This window comes from Trachypithecus francoisi, unplaced genomic scaffold, assembly GCF_009764315.1.
Source record: "Trachypithecus francoisi isolate TF-2019V2 unplaced genomic scaffold, Tfra_2.0 Lachesis_group3, whole genome shotgun sequence".
NCBI lineage: Eukaryota > Metazoa > Chordata > Mammalia > Primates > Cercopithecidae > Trachypithecus > Trachypithecus francoisi.
Genome location: NW_022681468.1, coordinates 92,566,993 through 92,588,655, shown reverse-complemented (window position 1 = coordinate 92,588,655; position 21,663 = coordinate 92,566,993). Strand labels below are relative to the sequence as shown.

At 49.4% G+C, this 21,663-nt stretch overlaps 2 protein-coding genes across 6 annotated transcripts in view; one reads left to right on the top strand and one right to left on the bottom strand.

The window, feature by feature from the left end:
* The window catches only part of LOC117070159 (centromere protein V-like), a 202,403-nt gene extending 196,227 nt beyond the window's left edge, over nt 1–6,176 (bottom strand). For 2 of the 3 annotated variants that reach the window (XR_004431805.1, XR_004431804.1), the window contains exon 1: nt 1,491–4,963. Coding sequence is in view for 1 of the 3 variants with exons in the window: in XM_033188891.1 (XP_033044782.1) it covers nt 5,608–5,958 (351 nt within the window). In the remaining 2 variants the exon portion in view is untranslated. Of the gene's footprint in view, nt 1–1,490 lie in introns of all 3 variants that reach the window. The other variant, XM_033188891.1, reaches the window with a different exon arrangement.
* On the top strand, nt 89–14,843 carry NR2F2 (nuclear receptor subfamily 2 group F member 2). Of its 3 annotated transcripts, none has more exons than XM_033188889.1 (3): nt 89–890; nt 8,707–9,234; nt 11,954–14,843. In XM_033188889.1, the coding sequence occupies exons 1-3, from the start codon at nt 848–850 to the stop codon at nt 12,226–12,228; spliced, it is 846 nt and encodes a 281-aa protein (XP_033044780.1). In that variant the 5' UTR covers nt 89–847; the 3' UTR covers nt 12,229–14,843. The 3 variants fall into 3 exon arrangements, with proteins under 3 accessions (XP_033044780.1, XP_033044779.1, XP_033044781.1); XM_033188888.1 differs by lacking the exon at nt 89–890 and adding an exon at nt 5,316–7,168 and having other exon boundaries at nt 11,954–13,422; XM_033188890.1 differs by lacking the exon at nt 89–890 and adding an exon at nt 7,188–8,488.
* Nucleotides 14,844–21,663: the final 6,820 nt, after the last annotated feature.

Below are 21,663 nucleotides of genomic sequence, written 5' to 3'. Positions count from 1 at the left end.
GGGAGGCAGAAATCCACAGGGGAGAGGGGGAAAAAATCACTTGGGGAGACTTGAGTTAAAAGTGGAAAATGAAGATTCCAACGGATTCCTAGGAAAAATGTTGCCCTACTGTCTCAAGTTCTATCTTTGATCCAGGACGAGGGAAGCCTGTCTGCCAGTCTGCGAGGCTGATGCTTTTTCCCCCTCCTCTTCCACCTCTGTTTTTTCCCAACTTGCTTTAGGATTAGCCTCCATCCCTCTCGACCCCAAACAGTGGAATTTGGCTGTGCCTTGGGTCGTCTTGCTTTGCAATATCGCCTATAGTTGTTGGCGATTTTCTGCTGAGGCTGAGCCGTTTGCTCCAGCCTCCGACTAAACTCATTAAGTTGGGAGATTTTTTTCAATTGGACGGGGTGTTTTTAAAGTCTCGTCTTTCCAGCCCCAAACAAGGTGTAACAACGCACTCTTCCTTCTAAGGAATGAGATGAGAGACAAGGATCACTCCAGACATCTCCTACCTACGGTTTGGGATTTTTTTTCTTAAAGGCGAGGCTTGCATTCCTCAGCAGCTATGTACAAAGCTCCCTGAAACCTTGTCTCTCTAAAGTTAGTGTGCAGGGTTTTCCAAGGCTGAGAGAGCCTAATACATGGGGAAGCACTTCCTTGAGGTGGAAGATCTCTCCCTTCACCTTTCCTCTTTTTCCCTGCAGGCTAGTGCCTACTTTTTATCAGTTTGCACAATCGCTTAGATAAACACCGAGGAGGAGATTCTCTCTTTAATTATCAAAGACACATCTTTTCAGGGGGCCAACAAAGCATTTATTTCACCCGCCAAACTAAAGGAGAGTTATTCCAGTTTAGGAGGAAGATGCAAGCGGTTTGGGATCTTGAACAAGGCAAATATGGTTTTGGTATGTTTACTTACAGTATTTTTTTCTCTCTCTTTCCTTTCTCACTTTTCTCCTTGTGCTGTGTGGGGTTGGGGATGACTTGGGTTTTTCAAAATATCGGTTTGCTAACGCGTATGAAATGCCGAGGACTGTGGTTTAAGGGGTTCGGGGAAGGGGGGAAAAGAGTCAATTCAATGCATTGCCATATTTTATTACATGTGTGTGGTAGGAGAGATGGTGGGGGGGGGAGGGGGAAAATACAATTGCAAAGCTGCCAAAATATGATTAAACCGAAGCGTTAAGACTGCGGAGCCTCCTATCTCCTCGTACTGTCTCCTCAAACTCATTTCCTTCTATAGAACAAACTAAAAACCAGTCCTATAAGCGTGGTTTTCCAAGCAGCAGATGACTCGGTTTTCTAGCAAAGGAGCTGCCAGGCTCGCACTAAGTATAAGAATTTACTGTTCGCTTTGCCTCTGCGCTTCATTTTGCAACCTTGTGCAACTGACAGCCAGGCAGGCAGGGAGGGAGAAAAGCCTAGCCCGGCGCCCTCGGCCACAGTTCGGGTAGGCGAGCGCTCGGTTAAGCTAGGAGGAGAATCGCGACGAGAAGGGTACTCACCATCGGGCGGGGTGGTGGAGCTGGCGTGCGGGTTTCAGGCAAACGTTTACCTTTTTGCTGTCTATTGCAACCGCGCCGGGCTGACTTAAGAAGCAATTCTGTGCTCTGTCCAGAACATTCAAGGAGCGGTTCCTCATTTTTAAAAAGCCAGCGAGAGAGACGACAGAGACAGAGAGAAAGAAAAAGAGAGGAGGGGGTGAGGGGGACGCACATAAACCCAGTTCAAAAAAAAAAAAAAAATCACCTCTTCGCCAGTGGCTCGGGAAACGCAGAGGTGGCGAGATCCGAGTACGGTCCAACCAAGCCAGAGCCAATTAATTTTAAATCCTGAAGAATTATTCAGATTAAAATGTACAGAAGTTTCATTCTCCTGTGCCTACGTGAGTCCAAAGTCGTTTCCCTTTAAGAGCTCCTTTTCTTTTAAAGTTGAATTTTAGGCAGCTAGGACTCTTACACTAGGGGGCAGACAGATACTGTACTTGCTCCAATCTTAAGCAATTTTTTCCCTCCCAGCATATGCTCTGATTTAGCACTGTAAATTTTTCAGAGGACCCAACTCTGACAGCCCCTGGTGATTTTCAAAGTACCACAAGCCAGTGGTTAAAAATTGCATTGACTTGGAAGTTCAGAGGGACACAATGGAAGCCCCTTTCCCTATTCATGGAGCTCCAGTGTGGTGGAAGAGAAAAGCACACACGGACTAGATTGAGGGAAAGGAGGAATTCAATGAATCCTGGAGGACGGAACTGGTTTCTACTGAGTTCAGAGTTAAACTCGGCATTTGCTGGGCTCTGTATTCATATTGTGATTTAATCTGTAAAGAAATACAGCCCATCAGGCCACTTTCTGCAAGAAAATTATATTCCTGGGCATTGAGTTTCTTTCTTTTCTTTTTTAGATTAGGGCAAATGTTGTCCCACCTTTCTCTAGATAAATTAAAGCTTGCCATTCTTCTCATTAAAATAAATTTACATCTGCAAAAAAAGACTGAGTTGGATTTTTAAAAAACAACAATAATATATTGATTTTGTCTTCTCAGAGCTTTTCAACCTTAGATGCACAGCAAGTGAGCATCTCTGGCGAAGACATTTGAAATATTTTTGCCTTTTTTCTTCCCAGTCTGTAGTCTTGTCTCTTCTTCTATGTATTAAAATTAAGTATAATTCATACGGTGATTTTTTTACCCCTTGTAACAGCATTTCATAACTGAATGAGTCCTAAAATACAGAGTGAAACACCCTGACGTTATGGCAGCCCTGTGATCATTTGCCTAGCAGGCTCCAATTTTTTAAGATATGGTTGGGAAATTCTTCCATTTCAATCTAAGGCCATCAGAGCATACTTCAAATTCCAAAAATCTCTGAGTGGACTGGGGAAGTTCTTCCTCCTCGATATTGTCTCTTCCCATGTTTGTAAAAGGTAATCTGCTATGGAAGTCTCCTCACTCAGGAGGTGAGATTAAGATTTCCCTATAATCAAATATTTTCATCCTCTATTGAGATGGGAATGCCCATTATATTTCCTATCTCAACCCCAGTCTCATCACATCTCAGCTGAGCTTGTCCCTAATCTACTGACATTTGTAACATTAGCAATTCCTGAATCAAAGAGGTTGAAAGGGAAAACAACAACAACCAAAAACCTCCTCTGTAATGATTTCTTTTCCATCCTTCTTATCCTCTTTAGGAGAAAGTTATATTGTGTCTCTAATCAACCTGAAATTCTCAACTTGGCTTCACTCTGTGGCAATCTTATTACACACCAGGTTTATGATAGTTCAGTGTCCACTATAGGTTTGTTGGGCTTTTTAAAAATTTATTTAACAACTTTCAAATAAACGGAGAACCTACAGCTTTAGTGAAATATGTGATTTCATCGGAGAAAGAGTGAGGGTTGAGGAAGTTTCAGGAATGAAGCTTAAAAGACTTTTCCTTTCCTAAAAACCAGTCCTTATCTGCCCAGATCTTTAGTCCTTACCTCATATTCTGCCTATGTGTGTAAAGAAAATTGAATGTAAAATGTAATCTATACATGTCAATTGTATGTATGGTTTATTTTTAAAATATCTTTATCCTGTCAATTATTTTTTCAGCTACCAAGGATGTTTTCTGTGGTTGTCAATTTACTCTTCATATGTGTTCATTTTTTCCTGGAGCTCAGTGTCTTTTGTGTAAAATATTTTAATTGTTCACAAACCTGGTTGGTTTACCGGCATAAGGTTTTCTCTTGGTGCAAAGTGTGTACAAAGGAGACATAATTTTCTTGTATAAATGTGGAATAATGATAATTCACTAACTGGTGATAATCAAACAACAAGTTTACTGTGTTGGAATATAGTGTGTTCTGAGAGCAATTCTACATGTTTGATGTTTAAAACCAGACACCCTGGAATTCAAAGACACAACTGTCTCAATTATTTTAGCACATGGAGCAGGATGGCAAGAGGCTATGAAGTTGTTCTTTTTGCAGTGACTTCTTGAGGTAGAATACGACTTGTGTTTGGTTCTTGTGACCTGTATTAGTATTATTTCCCATTAGGGGCAGAATCTCTGGGTGCGTTTTAATGACTATATGAATGCTTAAAAGGAACTTGAGGAACAATGAAGTCCGTACTCAACTGTTCTATGACCTAGAAGCATGGTCGGTGAAGTCTTTGTCTGTGTACATTGACAAATGTGCATCTGATACATGTGCGCTTACATGTGTGTGCAGAGGGTGTGCACAGGGGAGGCTAGGCGGCTGCCTCCTCCTGTCCATCAGTGGGCAGAGGTCTTTCCCCTCTCACCATGACTGGGTGTGTGGCAGGATGTTGGCTGGACAGTTAGCAAAAACCAGCGAGAGAGGGTAAAGTTGAGGAAAATTGATTTTAATTGCGTCATGACAATGAGGTGAAGTCTACTTCTGCTTCTCAGCATCCGAGATGCTTTATTTGGGCAATTAAAATGTCAGGCCACATACCTGTGAAATGTTAACCCTACAAGGAATATGCAGAAACAGGACGGCTTTTATCCTCTGAAAAGAATATATATATATATGTGTGTGTGTGTGTGTGTGTGTGTGTGTGTATACATGTATATATATACACACACACATATATACACACATATATATGTATATATATACATGAGCCACCAAACCGAACAAGTGATCAGAGTCAATTAAGAGAAGGGTTTGCCATCACCCGGATTTGGCCAAATCTTTCGTTTGGAAAATGCCTACAAGCTCAGTTCGTGGCACCTTCCCACCCTCACTCCCTACCCCTCTGCAAAGAAACCAGGTAACTTTTCTTTGGCATTGTGGGCACTAAGATGCGCCAGGAGTCCCGGGTGGTGCGCGAGCGGCGGATTTCGTGACATCGACAAGTTGCGAGAGGCAAAGTCCCCGATTCCATCCAAAGCCTCTCGCGGAGCCTTTAAGAGACGTTGTGTGTGCGCGCTGCGCTAGTCTCCCCGCCGGGGCGGAAACCTCGGGTGCGGGATGTGGGGCGAGCAGAAGCAGCGCTCGCAGGGCCAGCACCGGCCCATCCCCCGCTCGGCAGCAGCGGCGGCGCGGCCAACCCGTCCCCGCACCCCCAACCCCGGGTCCCCCGGGCTCCCCGCGCCGCGCCGGCGACGCCGCTCGCGCTAGGACCGGGCTGCGCCCGCGGCCGCCATGGCGGGGCCGCCGCAGTCCGGCCAATGACGGCGAGGGGGCGGCGCGCGCGCGCCTGGCCAGGCCAACCCCGGCTGCTGCCTTATAAGGCGCGCCGTCGCCATGGCAACGTGCGCTAAGTTGCAGCAGTCGTGTCAAAGTTCACTATATAGAGAGCTCAGTGAGCTGATCGCGGAGAAGCCACTTCTGCCAGCCCCGGCGCCTATAAATCGCATTCCCTCCCGCGCCCCCCTTTTTAGCATATTTGATCACTTTGATTCTCTGTTCTTTTCTCTCCGCGGTGTGTGTGTGCGTGCGCGCGTGTGTTTTCTTCTCCTCCTCCTCCTCTCTCCGAGTTGCCTCCTTTCTCTGGGTGCCGTGCTGCCTTTTTTCCCCTCTTTCATTCTTTCTCTCCGTCTTTTTCTCCCCCCTCTGCGCACGAAGGATGTGCTTCTAGGTGGTGATCTGCCCTCCTCTCTCTCTTTTATCATTTCTCCCCCGCCGCCGGCGAGTTGACTCTTTCCCTATGTGTGTGAGGCGGCGGCGGCAGCAGCAGCAGCAGCGGCTCCGGCGGCGGCAGCAGCGGCAGCAGCGACTTCAGCGGCGGCGGCGGCGCTAGACGCGGCGGCTCCGGGCCCGACCCGGCGGCTTCGGCGGCGGCTCCGGCGGCAGCGGCGGCCCGCAGGGAACGGCGAGCGGCCTCCACCCAGCGACTGCGGGCAGCGGCGGCCGGAGAGAGCGAGGCGCGCGCCGGACGCCCGGGGCAGGCGGCGGCGGCGGCGGCGGCGGCCCAGCGCCAGGACGACGCCGCGCAGTGCCCGACGAGGACCACTTTCATGCTGATTCCCCCGGACCCGGGCAGCGCTCCGGCCACTCCGCGGGCCGCCGGCCTCCGCCCCGGCCTGCCTGGCTCCCTGGGCGCGCCCGCACCCGGCGCCTCCGATCTCCTAGTCCTCCTGATTTCAATGGCTTTCCTGAATGGCTGACTGTGGGCTGCCCTGGACTTGGCCCCCGGACAGTCGCCTCTCCTCCTCCTCTACCTCCTCCTTCACCACCTCCTCCTCTTCCTCCTCCTCCTCCTCTTCCTCCTCCTCCTCCGCCAACTCCTCGGCTGCACACCAGCTCTAAGAGCGAGAGAGTGAACGAGAGAGGGAGGGAGAGAGTGAGAGCGAGCGAGATCTTTGGAGAGATTTTTTTTTTTTTGCCTCCTACTTCTGTCTTGAAGCCAGACAATCGACTTCAGCTCTCCCTCCCCTCCCTCTTTCTTCACGTTCTGCTCCCACTCGCTATCCTGTCCCCTTCCCCTCCCCTCCCGGCGGAAAGCCCCCCGAAACCAACAAAGCTGAGCCGAGGGAAACAAACAAAACAAACACACCGGGCCAGACAAGCAATCGACAAAACTTTGCAAAAGCAAAAACAAAAAAGGAAAAACTAACCAACCTCAACCAACCAGCCCCCGAGCCACTCGGGGCGCCCTCCCGCGCCCTCTTGCACCCTCGCACACACAAAAGGCGGCGCGCCGGAGCCCGAGACCCGGGGAGCCGCCGCCGCCCCGCCGCCGCCCGCAGCCAGGGGAGCAGGAAGTCCGGACGCGGCCCCCATAGATATGGCAATGGTAGTCAGCACGTGGCGCGACCCCCAGGACGAGGTGCCCGGCTCACAGGGCAGCCAGGCCTCGCAGGCGCCGCCCGTGCCCGGCCCGCCGCCCGGCGCCCCGCACACGCCACAGACGCCCGGCCAAGGGGGCCCAGCCAGCACGCCAGCCCAGACGGCGGCCGGTGGCCAGGGCGGCCCTGGCGGCCCGGGTAGCGACAAGCAGCAGCAGCAGCAACACATCGAGTGCGTGGTGTGCGGGGACAAGTCGAGCGGCAAGCACTACGGCCAGTTCACGTGCGAGGGCTGCAAGAGCTTCTTCAAGCGCAGCGTGCGGAGGAACCTGAGCTACACGTGCCGCGCCAACCGGAACTGTCCCATCGACCAGCACCATCGTAACCAGTGCCAGTACTGCCGCCTCAAAAAGTGCCTCAAAGTGGGCATGAGACGGGAAGGTATCGGCCTCTCATTTCTCCTTCCCTCGTCCTGGGTCCCGGGGTCCTGGGTACGTTTGGCTAGCCTGCTCTGGGTAAGGACAAGAAGCCCCAAGCTCTTCTCTTCGTATTGCAGCGGAAAGGGGTTTTATACTAGAAGCGAGTTCTGCATTGGAACCCAAACCCCAAATCCGCATGCTTTGGCCGACTGATTTCCTTCTTTACTCTGTCTTTAGGCTGTTTTCATTTGCTTTGCATTGATTGTGAGTTCACTGGAGTCTGCCTTTCTGCAAGGAATGGGGTGTTTGTTGTTGTTTTAAAGCCTAGTTTACTTCTCTCTCTCTCTCTCTCCTCTTGTTTTTCCTGCATGTTCAACATGTCCCTCCCCTTCATCCCTTTCCCCACCCCCCACCCTCTCAAAAAAAAAAAAAAAAAACCTGAGATTGTACTTTTGTACAGGAGGTTCAAATTACAAATGGCAATTTTATGCACTTCGCCGTATTAACGCTGCCGCCCGGGCAGCGCTCATGTGACCCTCCGTGGATTAACGTTCTGCTAAAAAAAAAAAAAAAAAAAAAAAACCTCTGCTTGCTTTTTTCTTTCACTTTTGAAACGAAGAGAGCGCGATAGGAAGTAGGAAAGGGTGGGCGAGGGGCCCTGGGCGGCTGCTTTCGCTCTGCGCGAGTTGGGTCTTTGTGATATAAAATTCGCCGAGCGCCGCGAGCCGTGCTTTGCCAATGGCGCGCTCGGCGCGGGGCGCGGGCTCCGGGTTGGGGCGAGCCAACGCCGGGGTTTCTTTGTGTTTCTGCGAGAGCGACTCTCCAGGTCCGGAGTCAGATAACAGCCTGAGCCCGAGCCTCGCCGGCTTTCCCCGGCCCTTACAGGCCCTGCCCAGGCTCCGCTAGTGCCGGCCGCCTGCTCCCTGCCTCTCCCGGCTTCCTCTCTCCTTAAGCCGGCCTCTCTCTCTCCGCCCTCTCCCTCAGTCTCTTTCTCCGAGCACACTGATTAGACAGACGCCAGATCTCCGCTCTCTGCTTGTCTCTCACTGGGGGTTCCCCGCCGGGCTGGGGCTGGGGCTTCGGGGTTTGTGGGAGAGTCGTTCCGGAGTGGCCACAGGCCGTCTGGGGTGAACCCTCGTGCCTTTTGCAAAAGCGTCTCACCCTCCCCCCAGACTCGCCCCTCCCGCTCCCTCTCCTCCAATCAATAAGAAATATCAGCTGTTTAGCAGTAAAGAAGAAAGATGCCCTCAGAATGCTACATCCCGCCCACAGCGCCGGGGACCCCGAGGCAAAGTGGCCAATTCTGGGTCCTCGGTGGACCAGCCCTGAGCGGGTCTCAGAGGCAAGTGTGCCCCTCTGACCCTCAGAGCTCGCCTGGGTGGTGGTTTCAAAGGAATGGTGCCAAGAGCCTGGCGACTCCAGGTCTGTGGCAGGCCTGCCTGGTTCTTGCGCTGCTCATGGCCTGGGTCAGGTGGGGGTCGGGCTGGGGCAGACCCCGCCGGGGAACCTGGGGACTGAGGCGGGTCATTAACTGTGGAGTGTCTCCTTTCCTCCCCGCAGCGGTGCAGAGGGGCAGGATGCCGCCGACCCAGCCGACCCACGGGCAGTTCGCGCTGACCAACGGGGACCCCCTCAACTGCCACTCGTACCTGTCCGGATATATTTCCCTGCTGTTGCGCGCCGAGCCCTATCCCACGTCGCGCTTCGGCAGCCAATGCATGCAGCCCAACAACATCATGGGTATCGAGAACATTTGCGAACTGGCCGCCAGGATGCTCTTCAGCGCCGTCGAGTGGGCCCGGAACATCCCCTTCTTCCCCGACCTGCAGATCACGGACCAGGTGGCCCTGCTTCGCCTCACCTGGAGCGAGCTGTTTGTGTTGAATGCGGCGCAGTGCTCCATGCCCCTCCATGTCGCCCCGCTCCTGGCCGCCGCCGGCCTGCATGCTTCGCCCATGTCCGCCGACCGGGTGGTCGCCTTTATGGACCACATACGGATCTTCCAAGAGCAAGTGGAGAAGCTCAAGGCGCTGCACGTTGACTCAGCCGAGTACAGCTGCCTCAAGGCCATAGTCCTGTTCACCTCAGGTAGGAAGGAGCCCTGTCTTCTCGTGCCCACGGGCTCCTAGCCCAGAGTTGGGGCCCAGAGAACTTGGGAGTCCCCAGGGCAAACCCAAACTGCTCCTTGAAAGGCCAAACTGTTGAGTGCAACTTGAAGTGGGAACTTTGTATAGCTGTTGGGCACCACCAGGCCTGTCCTGGGGAGAGGAGAGGAAGGCTGGACTGCAGGAAGGATGCTTCAGATAGATTCCCCAAATGGGCCATAGGGCAGCTTCTGCTGCCTATTTCCCCTACCTGCAGTATCCAGATTGGGATGCCCTCTCCTGTTCCCTTTCCTGAGCCCACGCCCCCTGGGCCTGCTGGGCCCCAGGGAATCTTTTCAAGACCTGGGTTTTCTCTAGCACCCTGGCTGGACCTCCAGGAGATGCCTTTGGGCACTGGAGCAGCCCTGACAGTGTCTCTACAGGGGCAAGTTTGCCCCTGCAGAGGAAAAGTTTGCCTGCTAACTCAGTAGGAGTTGGAGCTCTAGGCAAATCCAATCTGAGGGCAGCAATTTTCAAAATCATATTCTTACTGAAATAATGCAGACTGCCAGGAGAGGGGAAAAGATCTGTCAGGAAGGGGGCAAGAGGAGAAAGGGACCGTCATAACTCTTTAGAATGTCTGCAGGAGGTTGAAGACTCTGGCCTCTTGCTTCCCCTGCCCAAGCAAACACTTAAGGCAATTTTCAAACAACCCAAAGTGTATGCCAACTTGGGCTGGATATGGATGTTGCTAGAGATATAAAACCATCACTGACTGCATTATGCAATCTAATTAGTTTGCATGTAGTTTAACCCGTGTGAGTAATAGATCTGATATTAATTAACTCTTGAGGCAAAATGATTTTTGAAAGTGTCTGGCTTTCCATTTTGGGCCACACCTGAGCTTTTTGGCTGCCTCCAGGTTGAGTTCAGCATAGCCCAGGTGGATGGAAATCACCAACCCCCTTTCACATTCTTATACTAAGTTGTCAGCTGATCCCTTTGTCATGGCTGAGAGGGGAAAGGGGTTTCCGATTAAGAATAACAGACATTTGGACATTAGCAGGGCTTGGAACCTAGTCACCCACTACAATATTTTAAGCTTGTAACAGGAAACGAGGAGAGGTGTAGTTTATGTGGCAAACATAAAGGAGGTCCACAATCTCTTCTTTATTTGAAAGAAGTCTGGGGAACTAAGTCATCAGCTGAACGGCTTGCAGGTTCTGAGTCTTCAAACTGCTAAGTCTTGTACATTGCTGCTTTCCACATAAAATCTCCCCGCACAGCCACCCCAAATTCTGCCTTTGGAAGTCCTTAGGTGATCAATTAAAGGCCAGTGTCTGTGCAGGGAAGCTGTTTGCAGAGGTTTGGATAGGGATTATTTTTCTCAAGAGCCCCTCATATCTAGAATGTTTGCCTGCTGCAGATATGCAGGCAAGATATTTCCCTACCTCATGGCCACCTTCATCCCCGTCCCACAACACAACACCCAGCCCACCTTCTTGGACGATGGAGGTAGTTGTTAATTTCTTGATATCATTGCTAGCTCTTAGCCTTACCCTTGGTCTTTCAAGGAAAAAAAAAATGCCTGATACTGTCATTAACAGTTTAATTTATGACTATTTGCAAAATGTGGAGGCCTGTGTGGAGAATGCAAATCGCCTCACAAAGAGATAAAGGTTCCTGTTATCTGATTCAGAGGGAGACACACAGTTCCGAGGATGCAGAGAGAAGGAGTCCTATGCAAACAGATCTTTTAGTTCCTGTCCACAGACACCTCTACATTCTGTAGACATGCAGAGTCCTAGATATACATATGAGGAAGTTGCATGTGTGTTCTGGTTCTTGGGGTGGAGGTGGTGGTGCTGATTTTCTAATATCTGTTTTAATGATTCACAATACGCATGTGTTAACCCCAGTCTTGTCTGGGGAGCCCTGAAAGGTCAGGTCACAACCTGAACCGCCTTTACTAAGAAGCTTCTCATTTCAAAGGCACTTATTGTATTTTCACATATCAAAAAAGAAGAGTGTTTTCCTGAAGATAACAGGGAGGGGGGATGCTTCTTGGAGGGACCTGGGTTTTAAAAAATAAAGGGGGGTGGGAGAAAAAGGGAGAGAGAAGAAAAGGGGGAAAAAGAAACAGCTCAAATGAACAGAGAGATCACAGTTTGCATGGCTGCCCTTCAATAGGCTAAACTGACAAGATCAGTTTTAAAGGGCCACTTAAATCAGTTTCAAAGACTGGAGAAAAATGAGTCGCCCTCTTTGGGGAGAATCTGAGGCTGGATCGTGGACGCCATTACTCGGGACTGGGCCAGGTTGTCCACTCCCAACCCCCACAAACCCCTATATAATTATAAGCCAAACTATTATTTACAGAGGAGGAGGGGAAAGAGTGCTGGTAGTTTTGGTTTCTTCTGTTTACTGACTTGGGCCAGATAGACCCAATGCACTTTTGCTTGGGCCTCTCAATGACCCAGGCTAAGGACTCAGGCAGTGAAAGCCTGTAGCACACTGAGCTATGTTTTATTTTAAAGCAAACACTTCTTCAGTCTCTTGCTCTTTCTCCTTAAGTTTTCAGTACATAGACATTTGCTCCAACTCCGGTTGGGGCAGTTTGACAGAGCTCTGTGCACACACCTCATGTGACCCAATTCAAACCTCTTAATCTGATGACTGAATTCTTCTCCTTCTTCTTCTCCTGTTTTTAAACTTTCTTCCAGATGCCTGTGGTCTCTCTGATGTAGCCCATGTGGAAAGCTTGCAGGAAAAGTCTCAGTGTGCTTTGGAAGAATACGTTAGGAGCCAGTACCCCAACCAGCCGACGCGATTCGGAAAGCTTTTGCTTCGCCTCCCTTCCCTCCGCACCGTCTCCTCCTCAGTCATAGAGCAATTGTTTTTCGTCCGTTTGGTAGGTAAAACCCCCATCGAAACCCTCATCCGGGATATGTTACTGTCCGGCAGCAGTTTTAACTGGCCATATATGGCAATTCAATAAATAAATAAAATAAGAAGGGGGAGTGAAACAGAGAAAGAAAAGGCAAAAGACTGGTTTGTTTGCTTAATTTCCTTCTGTTAAGAAAGGATATAAAAGGATGTTACAAGTTTGCTAAAAGAAGAGAGGGGAAGAATTTAATGGACTGTGAATTTCAAAAAAAAAAAAAAAAGACTGTCAAATGAACTTTTACAGAATGCATTAAAAAAAAAAAAACTCCTGTGTCGGTCAGAACAACTTGCTACTTATCATTTTTGTATAAAAAGGAAATTAGTCTTTTTCTTTTTTTGCTAAATTTTTGAAAAACATTGCTAAAAGTGCATTTAAGGAGATTGGGAGAAAATTAGCAGAATGGAGAAAGTAAGTCTTTTTTTTTTTTCCAAATTATTAATTGTCCTGTGTCTATGTACCTCTAGCTGTTCTTTTTGTACTTTTCTGGTTCCAAACCAGTTTATTCTGTGGTTCTATAATAAGTTTTGATATAATCTTGGCTTCTTAAAAACTGTGTATCATTAAAATATATGTTCTGCAAGAATTAAAACTGAGTCCATGAAAATATCATAGGAAGACATAAAACTTTAAAAGGCAACTCAAAGATGATGGAAACGCACTTACAAGTGGTGACCAAAAATTTTAGGTGAAGTTGAGCACTCTAATTAGAGAACTGGAGGAACCACATATAACACTTAACTTCCCCTACCCTGCCCCTCCCCAAAAGACACCATGACAAACCTAGCTTTTAAAAAATATTTTAAGAAAGAGAATGAACTGTGGAATTTATTGGCAGCCAAGGAATGTGTCCAAGACACATGCTGAGGTTTTGAATAAAAAGTGAACTTTTGTAATTTGAATTGGGTCCCGCTTAGTTCTTGAATTGTTATGAAAATCCTATATCTGTTTGTATATTTGCAAACCCTTTGTATTATAATTGTTGATATTTTCCCTTTTTAAAAAATACCATTGAAATCAGCATGACAAAAATAACACTGTTGGCACTTATAGGTAACGTGATTGATTCAGTATCTTAGAGTTTACAGTTTGTGTTTTTAAAAAACTGAAGGTTTTTTTTTTTAAGTGCAACATTTCTGTATACTGTAAAAGTTATAATAACTGAACTGTTTGGTCGAGTCTTTGTGTGTTATATTCCAAGGAAAATTGAAAGTATTCAGAAATTAAAATATTATTTGATATCTGAAACCTGGCTGTCCCCACTCACTGTCTTTACATCTAGAAGAGCCCCTGTGAGCTCTCGCTTAGCTGGCCGGGCGGGGGGCAGTGGGGGGAGGGCATTTGTTTACTCCCCTCAGTCAGTTTGTTCAAAGGTGGACTAGTGTATTTGCCTGTTTAATTTGGGTGTGTGTGTGGGTGGGGGGGAGCTGAAGTTAATGGTTTATCTATGGTTTAGGAAGTGCCATACTGATATAGTAAACCACCCCCATTCACCTAATCCTCCTTTTAATTAAAAATGGATTTTCCAGGAAAAAAAAAAAGGCCCTTATATTTGTCACACTTAAGTGCCTGCTTAGGGAAGGTATTGTGAAAAAGTATTAGAAATCTTGAGATCAGTATCTATTTTATGATCAGAAAAAAATACTCTTGTACATTTCTGACAGTTACTCAGAAGATCGTTCAAGCAAGCTAATCACAGCATTGTAATTAGAGGACAGTTGTTTGCAATGAGTTTTTCCTTAAGTAGGTGCGATTTTTAAAAATATTCTGTGGTTCTACTCTAGCGTGGTTGTTGATAGAGTTTCAAATTCAGTGATACAGGTTATAAGACTGAAGGGTCTATTTTTAATGTACATATGATAACTTGCAGTTGGGTTCCCTCTCCCCTCCTCACTTTACCTTCAGTCTGTGAGAGCATGACCACAGGGTCAAGGGAATCTTTTCCATTGGAGTTATGTACATAAAAACACATCGACATTTTGACATTTCAGATTGTGTAGCTACAATCTGTACTGCTCTTGGGATCCTTTGTCCTTAGAAGCCAAGTTAAGGAAGAGAAAGCAGGACAGAAAAAGAAAGAAGGAAGGAAGGAAACTTTACAGGGTGTGCTGATTTAAAAGTAGTAACTATTTCTTTTGGAGTTTTTTTCATTTTTCCTCTTTCTCTTTTCCTGGTTTGGAGGAAGCTCAGTGCTGGGAGCTTGCAATTTTGTTCTTATTCAAGGTTTCCAACCCACCCCCCACCACCAGTACTTCATCATGTTGTGGTTTAATTTTAAGGCGGGGAGGGAACTAGTGAGAGAGGTGAAAGAAAAGGGATCATTTTGTAAAGTGTATTAAACGTTAATATTCAGATCGCCAATACATGCAGACCAGTAAAATCTGATTTGTGCAGAGTTTTCCATCTGACTCTCACTGATTTCTGTAGATATATACATATATAAATACAAGTATGTTCTTACGGCACAGTATTGCTGACCTTTAGTTCGAGGTTTTGTCGGTTGTTGTTTATTTTCTTCCTCTTGCAAGTGCTATCCATGTGAGTGTGTGAAGTTTCTCTAATAAGTAAAACACAGGCCCTTTTCCTTGTTTGTTTTGTGTTAGTTTATTGTAAACAGCCATTTGTTGTAAATTATTATTGGCATTAAATTATAATTTATGATTTTCAAAGCAAAAGACAATCCCTGTTTTATTATGCTTTAAGCATGTGTTCTAGACGTTGGAAATCTCTCTCACACTCTTAAGTTTCAGCAATGAGCTTGGGGTTTGCGAGGCAGAAAAACAGGACCCAAAATTTTTCAACCGGTTAAAACAAACCCCCTTGTATATGTTTAGAGTGGCCGGAGGAGGATCTGTTTAGAGTCTTGAGTTCGGTTTAAGTTTATTGCATTTAAAGAAAGTTTTTCTTTTCACGCTGAGTTAGAACAAAAGATCTTTGCTGCGACTGAATTGGACAAAAGACGAGGGCTGGGACCCAGCGAGCGCGTTCTGTGTGAAATTGACGAGATCTTTAAAAAAGCTGCTAAACATGGCGACTCTTTCCCTTTAAGTGTCTCTTTTTCCTTGCTGGGTTTTTTTTTTTTTTTTTTTTTTTCATCTGATCTGAGCTCGCTTTATTTCTTTTCCCAACCCCGCTCCCCCTCCTCCTCGTGGCGCTCGGGGGTGTGAGAGAACCCAGTTAGACGCGAAATGCAACAATAGTGCAAGGAGAGAGAGGGGCGCTCGCTGCTTCTCGCCACTTTCAAACAAACCTGGGGGAAGATTGCGCCCGGGGGGGATTCCAGCCTGCTCGCTCGGCTCGCGGTCGCCCTGCCTCGGCCTTTCACCATTAGCTCTCCCTGGGCCGCGAGGAGCTGGGGCTCAAAGTTAGCAGGCGACGTCCAAAGCTGGTTCCGCGGAGACGGCTGGATTAGCATCCAGCCGGCTGTAGGGACGGGGGCCTGGAGTTGGCAGCTGCTGCGGGAAAGTGACTGCCCCCCAGCCCCCGCCCCCACTTACGTGCGGCAGAATTCCGCCAGCGCCCCGGGAAAGTCCGGGGTGCAGAGCGCGCGGAGCTGCACTCCTGGGATGTGCATTAAGCGGCTACAGGCGGGGGGGAGGCGGGGGCGGGGGCGGGGGGTGGTCAGGGGGAGCTCGAGCGTGTGAAACTCTGCCTCGAAGCTCGCTTTTGACTTGGTCCTATGAGCTGAGCCAACATGGCGTCTCCCATTGCACCGTGAGCGCCGGGCTGCCAGGCACGGCAGGGCCGGGTAATAGAAAACACATTGGTTACCAAAAAGGAAAAAAGGAGGGCGAGGGGCGCTAAAGGCCATTCCGTCTGCAGGACGAAAACCCTCTTTTAAACTCTTGCTGGCAAGTGAGTCCGATCCTCGATTCTTTAATTAAAGCAACAGAATTCGTAAGGAAAATATTGGTAACGCTGTACCCTCTCCCCTCCCCCTCCCATATTCAGGAGAGTTGATTTCCTGTCTCCTCTCCTTCCAAGAACCAAATTAGAAGAATAAAAAGTCTGTATCCGCAAATGATCTTAAATGTTTGAATGATATAGGGGGAGGGGGAGAGGACGGTCTTCACAGACCTCGGTCAGTTCTCGCGCTCATTAATGCAGGGGCTGCGCCGGGGTTTGCGCGGGCCGGAGCGGAGCTGGGGCGCGCGGGGGAATGGAGGGAGGGCGGAATGCGAACCCCGCTGGACTTGGGCAGAACTTGCTGCTTGCACGTCCAAGTTGTGGCAAAGGTGGCTTTCTGGGAGGAAGGTTGATTGCGGGGTGGGAGAATCTAGCAGGCGCTGAGGGCCGGTTCCAGGCGGGTGGTCGCAGACCCTAGAAATGTGTGAGCCCGCGTGGACTGTGCCTCTGGCAGGAGAGCGACTGCAGCGGAGGATCCTCTTTCTCTAATAGGTTTGAGAGTGGGCAAGGGCGGCCGTGGGACAGACCTGGCCTCCTAGAGAGGGTCTTCCGAGGGCCTCTGCAGAGATAGTGGATCCGGGCCCAGGCCCCGTTCTCGGGCCGAGGGGAAATCGCCCCGCTACGTCCAGCTCCATCCCCAGCACCGGCCAGGACAGCCCTATCCCGCAGCCGCCTGGGAGGGGAGCGAGGTACTCTCTGAATTCCAGGCCTCGTCAAGATTTATTGAAGTTGGGTTTAAAAAACGTGCTTCAGATGATTTTTCCCATTTTCTCAGATTTCAAAGGCTCCCTGCAGTGTGGCTGCCTAATTAATGGTGAAATTCAACTAAATCTAATTATGCAGTAATTTTAAAGCAGTTAGTGCTGGGCGTTGGTTTGTAATAGGACCCCAGTTTTTTAAAGTTTGCTTACTGTGTTGGTTTAGGGGAAAGCTATCTTTTGTATGGTAAAGAAAGACCGGGAAATAGTTCTACTGTAGGAACCAGAGGGCTAAGAACCGCTCCCCACCCACCTCTATCTCCATCCCCAATTCTATGTCGTTTTCCTTCTGTTTTTTTCTATCCCAAGCACACGTTAAAAAGCTGAGCAAGGTGCTAACCCAACAAGGAGACCCTATTTCATAGTCAGAGGGGAAAGGGAGAATCTTTCATATGGAGACACAAAGAGCTTGGTCCTGGAGGCCTCTGTAAATGCCCCCAAACCCGGGAAAGGATTCTCATCTCCTCTAATAGAGAACAGATTTCCTCCTCTTAACATCCATTGTCATTAAGGCGCAAAGCTGACTCTTGGAGTTATAAATCTTATCGTCCTTCTGATAACACACTTGTAATAAGTTAGCGTCCTATTCAAAGTGAATTGTAAAACTGCCTCATTTAATATGGCATCTGTGTCATTAAAACTTTTATTTTTCTCCCCCTCGTGTCTTGCAGGTTTGGCCTTGGGGCTAGCGCTGAAGTCTCTGCCTCTGGGGCCTCTGGGGTAGGGCTGAGGGGAAGAAAGGTGTGAAAGACGGGCTGCCTGGATTCAGCCTCTGGATCTTAGACTGGGGTGAGACACCCGAGGCAGAATGGGCCTGGGGGGTGGTGTCCCTCTCTCCCATCTCCCCCGGAGTGGCCCCCTCGAAATGACGTTCCTTGAAAGAAACATGCTTGTGATTAGCTAAGCAAACACATCTGCTTTCGGAGTTGGGCCTTCGTTAATTAGCTGAACAAAGGGCCGTTTTGCTTTTTACCTTTTGCTGGGGAGAGTGTGTTATTTCAGGAGTGTTGCGGGCCCTCCTCTTTTCAATTGGAGCCACGACGTTAATTTTATTGGGATTACTGATGGGAAATGAGGTGGCGCAGGCTTCCGAGAGGAAAAGCTTGATCATTACCCCCTTTGGAACTATATTTTTCCACCCAACCTCCTGCTTGAGAGGAGGGGGTGGGGGGCGAACTGCGCAGCAAGTTCGGAGCAATTGGAATCAGGCTCTCGGTGCGCTGATCTCGGGTGACAGAGCGTGTGTTGAAGCTGAACTCTATAATTTGCGCTTCTGTTCCTTTATTAGGCCTGGACAACGAACTAATGAGCTTTGGCCCAGTACAATGTCACTTGTATTTATTTTCTTATGGCAACTTTGAGATAGCGGAAGTGTTCTTTACCAAGAGCCAGGGAGGGCCCGGAGTCCTGCTGTCCCGGCCCGGCCCGGGTTGGTGGCTGCGTCCCGGGGGATCGAGGGCGCGGTGAGAGCACACGCAGAGCTGGCAGAGCTCGGGGACTGGGCTTTTAGGCGAAGCTAATGGGGCCCTCAGGAAGGCGTTAGGCCCTTTGGAGGCCCAGGCATCCCTACTGGACTAGCTCCCTGAGGATGAGGTCGGGGGGCGCGGGGCAAGTCCAGGGCAAGTTCCCAGGCACGAGATGATCGAAGGCGCGAAAGTGGCATGGCTTCCTCCTGGCGTAGAGCAGGGGGCCCTTCCGCAAGACTGTCAGGCCAAGGAGCCCTCTGAGCAAGCAGATCTACACCGCCCGGTGGCCTGGGCGTCTACTTTGTGCTGCAGGAGGCCTGGCCCAGCTCTGTTGCTGTCTGGGTTGGGGGTGATATCGGGTGAAGAGGTTGCTTTAAAGGGGTTCTTGGGGTCCTGGGCATGTGGGGACTTCCTTTCTTCTCTTTCTGGTTTGGCCACTCCAAAGGGTCGAAGTTGGAGAGGCCTGGAATAAAGTGAAGAAGCAGTGGGGGTTGGAGGGACAGAAAGGGTCGGCAGTGCGGCGTCCCTTGTTCCCTGACAGAATACGAGTCCACCACGCGGGGACTGTGGGTGGGGGACAAGGGAAGGGAAGCCCCAGGAACTGCGAGGGGAGCTAGTACTTCTCTCCACAGCCTGCAACTTCCCAAGGCTCTAGCCTTGCTCCCGCCAGGCAGCCCTCGTTAGTAACGCCTGGACACCGTGTCCCTGCCCGCCCCATCTCTCCTTGCCTCTCCTCACTTCATCTCTCTGCCTTACCACCCCCTCCCCACCTTTTCCTTCCTTCCTGCAAATGGGTGTTAACGTGGGTCTTTATGTTCTGTCTATAACTAGGATGTAATCACGCGCCCCATGCCTCTCTCTAAAAGCATTTAATAAATGTCTATTAAAGCGCTACAAATGTAAGATGAATTTAGTGGCGAGACTGCCTCCCTGAATCCGAACGGTAATGATGGATTTATCAACGGGGATTCGCCTTCAGCCCAGCGAGGAAGGTTTACTCAGCAAATATGTCGGCGAGCACCCACCCAAATGCAATCATTTGACCCCTTGCGGTCGATAGCTGCGGCGCCCCTTCCCACCGCTGGTCCTGGTTGGCCAGGGTCTCTCGGGGACAGAGGCCGACCTGGACGACCAGAGAGGTGGCCTCACCGATCCCTTGGCCTCTCGCCCCCTCCTCTGTTTCCTCCACTCAGCCTGAGGCTCTCCTGGCCAAGGGGATCGGATCTGGCGTGTAGGTTTGGTGGGGAGGGAGAGGGTGGTGGCGGTGCCAGAGCACAAGATGAAGTGTGGGCTGTCTTGGCGTTGCCAGGAGACATCAGTGGGTGCCGTCGTGCCCTTCTTAGTTTGGAAGGGGCACAATTGTACCCACGTCTCTGAATGTGAGCTTAAGTGCCCTGCTTTTGACCAAATCTTAGGGTCTGGGATCGTGGCTGACCCGGCCCAGCCCTGGGCCCCATTGTAGGAAAGGTGACTGTAGGACAGAAGCCTCTGGTGCCCCGCCCCTTGGAAGGGCTCAGGTGTGCCCAGTGCGAGTGCCTTGCATGCCCATCCTCCTGGGGCTCCCCAGACCCCAAGCCAAAGCAGAGGTCCTGTTACCAAAGGTTGGGGAAGAGCCTCCAAGGTAGGGGCAAAACTTCCATATCTCTTTCCCCCAAACTGATCTGGCTTCTCCCCTACCTTCCCCCACCGAGGCCACCCGGCCATTTTAAAGTTTAGTGGCTGTGGACTTTTAGAATTTGGTTTGGGCTGTGATACTTACCGCACAGACCCAGTGACCACCACCTCTTTCTTTTTGTCTTTTATCTGCTCTCCTTTCGAGGGGGAGGAAAGTGCTGGCCTGTTCCATCAAGCCCAGTTCGCATTTGCTTTAGCCTCTGATTTCTCTTTCTTCTTTGGAAATTTCATTGAGATGTCTCTGTACTTCGCTTGTCAGTTATCTTTGTTCCTTTTAAATAAAGGGCTTTTAAATGGACTTATTGCTCCCAGCGTGGGTTCCTCTCTCTAAATGTTAGAAAATTGTGCCATCTACCCGCTATGCTGAGTACTGTCACACTCGGAGACCTCAGGGACCTCCGGGCAGGCTTCAATGCTGCAGTGTCAGGGGCCGCGGGCAGCAGGAGGAGGGGGCGGCTCACGTGGATTTTTACAGATCTCCGCCTGCAGCCGGCCCGCTTGGCCACGCCAGGGCACGGCCCGCGACGCGCGCAGCCGCCAGCTTGATGGCGGCGGCGAACTTGGCTGCAGCAGCAGATCTCCGACCAAATCGCAGGCGTGGCTGGGACTCTTCGCTTCTCCAAGATACAGCTGGCCGAGGGGGACCCGCGGGTGGTTTTGGACCCCAACAGCAACTGGGGGTCAGGGATAACGGAGGACAATGGGGAAGGGAGAGCTGCCTAGGAGGGGGACGGGGTGGATTTTGCTGCACCGCTTTGGAGCGCTCCTGCGGAGTCTCTAGGCCGGTCTCTTTCCCTGGGGGATGCCAGGCTAGGGGCAGCGGGGAGCGAAAGCCGCGGAGTGGTTTCCCTGTCTCTTGGCCAGAGAGAGCTGTGGCCAGGCACTTCGGCTGCAACTTTCAGATCCATTTTCTCTGGTGGAGATATTTCTGGTGTCTTTTTGTAGGCCAGACTTCTTTCCTTTGGGGGAGTGTGGTTTGGATGGACTGAATTTGAGCAAATCAGGTGTCTGATGTGGGGTCTCTTCACCCCAATCCCGCCTCTGCAAAACATCCATCTGCAACTGCAGGTTCTTTTGAATGAGTTAAAATGGATTAACAGTTTGGAATTTATTATGTGGCTACCCCTTGAAGATGCCTTTCTTGTTGTTGTTGTTTTGTTTTAACCCATTAGGAGTATTAGCTAAGATTTCCAAGTGTCAGTTGGGTATTTATGCTTGTGGAGAAAAAAAAAAAATCTCCGATACGGTTTATGACTTTTATTACATGCTTCACACTGTTCGAGAAATGGAGTTTTAAGCAACATACAATTAAATCTATATTGCTCTTTGGAAAAGGGCCAAGGAACTCAGCAATCAATTAGTTTAGATCTTTTGATACTTGTTGCTAAAATCAAAGTATGAAACTACAACCCTGGCTATACCTAAGAATAGCTCTTTTCCTATTTTTTTCAAGTCATGTAGCTATCACATAGGAAATGGCAGCTGTCTTATTTCCCCAAGTTTCTTTTTCCTGATTCTTCTGCATAGATTAGCCTTTAAATAATCAAACTATTTTCTCCGCCCACCCCCCCACCCTTTTCTCTCATTGCAGTTTCTTATCTGCCTTTATCTGCCTGGTTTAGATTTTAAAAATGCATTTATTTGTAATATGTATTATTTTTAAAATAAATTGTTCCTTATCCTCT

What these genes read in the sequence shown, in the direction of transcription:
- NR2F2 (XM_033188888.1), top strand. Translation starts at nt 6,727, where the DNA reads ATGGCAATGGTAGTCAGCACGTGGCGCGACCCCCAGGACGAGGTGCCC. An exon ending in AGTGGGCATGAGACGGGAAG is followed by an intron (nt 7,169 to 8,706) that starts GTATCGGCCTCT and finishes TCCTCCCCGCAG; the next exon opens with CGGTGCAGAGGGGCAGGATG. An exon ending in CATAGTCCTGTTCACCTCAG is followed by an intron (nt 9,235 to 11,953) that starts GTAGGAAGGAGC and finishes ACTTTCTTCCAG; the next exon opens with ATGCCTGTGGTCTCTCTGAT.